The 4,733-nt window shown below is 41.2% G+C and overlaps 1 protein-coding gene across 1 annotated transcript; it reads right to left on the bottom strand.

The window, feature by feature from the left end:
• Window positions 1–580: 580 nt before the first annotated feature.
• On the bottom strand, window positions 581–3,410 carry SLC16A14 (solute carrier family 16, member 14; the record flags this gene model as incomplete). Its single annotated transcript, XM_009079143.1, has 2 exons — window positions 581–860; window positions 2,418–3,410. Coding segments are annotated over 2 exons (1,142 nt in total), but the record flags the coding sequence as incomplete, so codon positions are not given.
• Window positions 3,411–4,733: the final 1,323 nt, after the last annotated feature.

Genomic DNA, 4,733 nt, shown 5'->3' with positions numbered 1-4,733 from the left:
ATATGTTTCCTGTTTCTGTACATATGATTTTTTTCTACTTCAGGCGCATTCATTGTCACAGCATTTATAATGCAGCCTATGTATTGAGGATGGCTACTCTATTATGTAGCTGATACTTTAAAAATAAAATTAAAAATCCTTGAAGAGTCATTTAGAAAAATATAAGAACTTCTCTTCGGTTTTACATCGCAGAAATAGGAATTTTAATACACGGAATGAATGGAATTATTATACTAGCATTTCAACAGTACTTGACTAGCCAGGTAAGAAATACAATCATTTTCTTATACTCAGTAACTAATCTTTTATCAGACTGAATAGACAGTAGGAAGGACTTTATAAATCATTCATGTTCTGACCAAATTCTCTTGTAAGACTAGTGTAAATCAGAAGTGACTGCACTGCAGTCAATGGATTTTCACCAGTGGTCAGTGGTGAAAAGTTAAAGGGTGGGTGAAGGCTCCTAGCACTGTGCCAATATCAAAAGACTAGCAGTGTGCTTTAAATCACGGTATTTGGTAGTTCTAAAGTAAAAAATCTTAACTCATTTTAAAAGCATATTTCTAATAACTTACTTGTGTTACGGAGCACATTGGCTTTTTACTTAAATACAGCTCAACGTGATTGGTTCCATAAGAAAAACAGCTTCATCCTGTCGTGATAGAAACATGAAAACAAAAATGTTCTGTAAAAAAGCTTCTGGAATTTGTTCTATGCTTGTGCTTCTTCTGTAGATCTTTCCCTTGGTTCTTTCTTTTGAATACAAGGTTGTATGAGTAAAAATATTATTCCCACCATGTATAGCAAGCCAGATATGTAAAACGAAAAGTCGTATTTTTGTGTGATGTCGTAGATCCAACCTGGAAAATAAGGACAAAACATGTTTGTTACAAAGCTTGGCAACAAGGTGCATTGCATGGGAAAATATGAAAAATACTTCACGTTTTTCTCATGACATTTCAGTCAAATCCATAGATGTTTTGCAGAAAAAAATTTTCAAACAAGTTAGCACATGTCTGACTTTAAAAGACATTTTGTAATCCCAAATCAATTAGTCCTTCCACTCTACCACTGCCTTTGTAAAATTCCCAACACTGGCTAGTTCAAATGCTGTGCCTTGTGCCAGCAAACACATTCCCAGTGGTTTCCTCAAAGTCTCACATTCAAATAAAAGACTTTTCAAGAGAAATAATCTCAGTACTGCAGTGACTCTCATTCCAACTTCAACTCCTTTGCAAAAACGCATTAAAGTTACTTCAGAAAGGTTTGAGAACCTAAACTAGCAAAACTCCCTCATGTCATGCTGGTTGCATTGCGATGTAACCACAAGATCAGAAGCTCTTTTTACATCTACTACTTTAATCCTTCTTGTTTATAACCAATGACCAAATACAGAAACACATTCTGCACAGATTGAGAGGTGCTCAGTGAATACCAATGACCAAATACAGAAACACATTCAGCACAGATTGAGAGGTGCTCAGAGAACATGTGCAGTAAAACACTGCAGCTTTTCAAAGGGCACTGGGTGAGCTTTCTTCAAACTCCTGTTGGGTCACTCAGTGGTGGGGAGAGAAGGTGTGAGTGTTCTGGCCTTTCTGGGCTGCTTGTGCTGCTACTAGCTTCAGCTCAGCCTCGCCCCATCCCTGGCTGACTGTGGCCATGACTCTCAAGGTTTGTCACCACTTTCCTCTGATCAGCATCTCTGTAAAATACAGCTGCAACCTGATACAGTACTGACAATCAGTACCTTTATCTCTTCTGTACTTCTCCACCACTGTCTATGAGAAAATTCATAATGAACATCTCTTTAAACCTAAGTCACTTTAGGGAGAACATACATACACTTCTGCCTTCTGCTGTGGATGGCAGTAAAGAGGCTATGAGCAGTGCAGTCCCCAGAGTAGGTATTTCTGGTGAAGGCAAAGCAAAGTTAGTTAAATCAACACTCACAGCTTAGAGTGGTGGCACCCAAACACACACCACAGCCCTTGGGGCTAACACCATGGTACAGACAGCTGCCTACCCTGAGGACTAATCATCACTCTTTCATCTGGGCAGGGGAATGAGTATGTGTAGTGCATATACTACACAAACCACATAAAAAGAGATTACACTTTTCTCCTTTTAAAAAAACATGTAAGATACTGTTTTAAGGCAACATATCATTGAAAGAATAGACTGTAATGGATTTGGGATTATTTCCAAGAGCTGCAATTTGCAGTGTGTGAATAGTGAGCTGGTGCCCAGCAAATGTGATCTGTAAACTTGCACAATGTAAAGCTGGATGTTGCAGTCCTTTCTGGAGCAGCTGTGATTTTGTTAACTACACATGCTCATAACATAAGAAGGTTTAATAATACAACAAGTCACATAGTTAGACAAACACCTGCTGGTTAGCAATTTGAACTTTTTACCTGCAAAGGGTGGTCCAAACAATGCAGATATTCCATTGGCACAAATGATGATGCCATAGGCATTTGCAAGGTGTTTAGTTCCAACCAAATCTTCAGTCACAACAGGCATTAGAGAAAAATAGCCACTAGAAAATCCTATTAGAGCACAAACCACAGCCAGGCCAACGTATGTTTGCATTAGTGGCAAAGTAAGAATGCAGATGACCAGGGTAAAGTTAGCCATGAGGAAGACATTCCATGTGCTGATGCACGGGAGATCAGCGATGATTCCAAGGATCACTTTACCAAAAATATGAACAATGGCTATAATGGATGTCAAAGGAAATACATTGTTCTGCCTAGATAAGTTGTACTGCTTGACTATTTCTGGAAGATGGATAAAGGGAATGACAAAGCTGCTATAGGCAAACAAAGCCCAAATTATAAAGGCCACAAATACTCTATTGGTAAAAAGTGATGCAGCTCCAAAGTAGCTGGAGTACCACAGTGCAAAGCCTTTCCTGACTGTAATGGTCAGCTGGCTCACTGTCTTCAGAATGCGCAGTCCATACATATTCCTTCCGCTTCCAGATTTACCTCCAGCCTCTCTGTGCTGAACACTGCTAAGCACTTCTTCATTTGTTGCCTCTTCTTTTTTCTCTGGTTCTTCACTGAGGACTCCATTAGATTTTAAAGTCTCTGTGGAATGGGACAGAGCTTTTTCCTGATTATCTTCACTAGTACTTCTCACAACGTGTTTTTCACTAAGGTCCCTGGGAGCGAGTGGTCTCATAAGTGCCCCACAGACACAGAGGTTCAGAGAGATGGCACCTTGGATGAACATGGCATCCCTCCACCCAAATTCAGTGCAGAGGTACTTCAGTAAGGCAGTCATTAGGAAAGCTCCAAACCCTGTTCCCGTGGTGCTGAGCCCTTGTGCAAGTGCTCTCCTCTTCTGAAAATACTGCCCAACCATGACCACTGCGGGCAGATAAACCATACCACTTCCAATGCCTATGAAAATAAAAAAACCCTGAAATAAATCAGAACGTATCGCCAGCAATGTAAAAAGCAGTGAGAAACAAATCAGTTTGATTCCTAACTTTTGTGTAAGCATAGTAGTAAACCCAATAATAAATATTTAATTTTGATGTTAGTTTTCATTTCTGTCTTGTAGTGTTTTCCAAAATTTGCAATACTCATTCCAGAAAGAATACTGATATTTAACTGCTGGAAAAAAATCAAACACATGGAAGATAAAACCTTTACCTCGGTTCAGAATGACACTGCTGGAAAGTCACAAACATCCCACACTCAATCAATGACAGTAAATACGGAGACAAACATAGACACACCCTATTTTGAAATATCTGCATGTGTAATACCTGTGTCTGATTGTATCAGTGACCCAAACTGCTCAGTAAGCACATCCTGTTGCTTTCGCCTAAGTTCACCCGTGATGAAGATTCACAGTTTTTGTCCTTGCTCTGTAACTGTAGAGCCACAGTGACTGTGATATGTGTCAGGAGTCAGCATGGGGGGTTAGCACGGTGATGGGACCTCATAACTGTAGAGCCACAGTGACTGTGATACGTGTCAGGAGTCAGCATGGGGGGCTAGCACGGTGATGGGACCTTGGATGCCTTCCAGGCTGGTTCTCTTTGGGCACTCCAGGGAAGTAGCTGCACAGGCATAGTTTTAAAAGCCAGATCTCTAATTTTGTAGAAACCCCCTCACCTGTAGTTAAAAACCAGGGTATTCATGGTACATGCTTCAAGCAGAAAGTGTTAAGAGTTGTGCAAACATGTTATTAAAGGTAACAGTTGCCCAATTTTTTGTCTCACAGCAAACTCCTCATAGAAGAGTTTGGATTGAAACCGGTGTATACAAAGGATGCTTCCCAATCCACTGGGATGACAATTCAGAAAAGTGTTTTGGGGCTCAAAAGTTTGCCTAAAGAGCTGATAATGTAGCTGCATGAAGCTACAGCATGACCTAGCTACATCTGAGATGGAGGAAGAGCAATGATTCCAGCAAAGCCTAAAAAAAGCCCCTCAACAACACAGCAGTGACCATGGCCGGAGCTGACCCATTTTGCCTGTTAGAAGTATTTATTTCTCCACTAGGCAAACACACGATCGAGTTTTCACACTGCACAAGCCTCACTGCCCAACCCCAGCACAGACTCCAGGGAGTCTCAGCTCCTCAGGCCAGGCTGGGGTGAGACATCAGCCCCGGGTTCCCGCTGGCACTGCTGCTCTCTGCACCTCCCCAGGAGTGTGCATTTTAAAAGGTCTCACCTGGGTTTTTCATTCTGTGGGCACAGCCTGTCTGCAG

This window comes from Acanthisitta chloris, unplaced genomic scaffold, assembly GCF_000695815.1.
Source record: "Acanthisitta chloris isolate BGI_N310 unplaced genomic scaffold, ASM69581v1 scaffold57, whole genome shotgun sequence".
Taxonomy (NCBI): Eukaryota; Metazoa; Chordata; class Aves; order Passeriformes; family Acanthisittidae; genus Acanthisitta; species Acanthisitta chloris.
The sequence above is the reverse complement of the archived record's forward strand: the minus strand, read 5'-3'. Positions and strand labels throughout refer to the sequence as shown.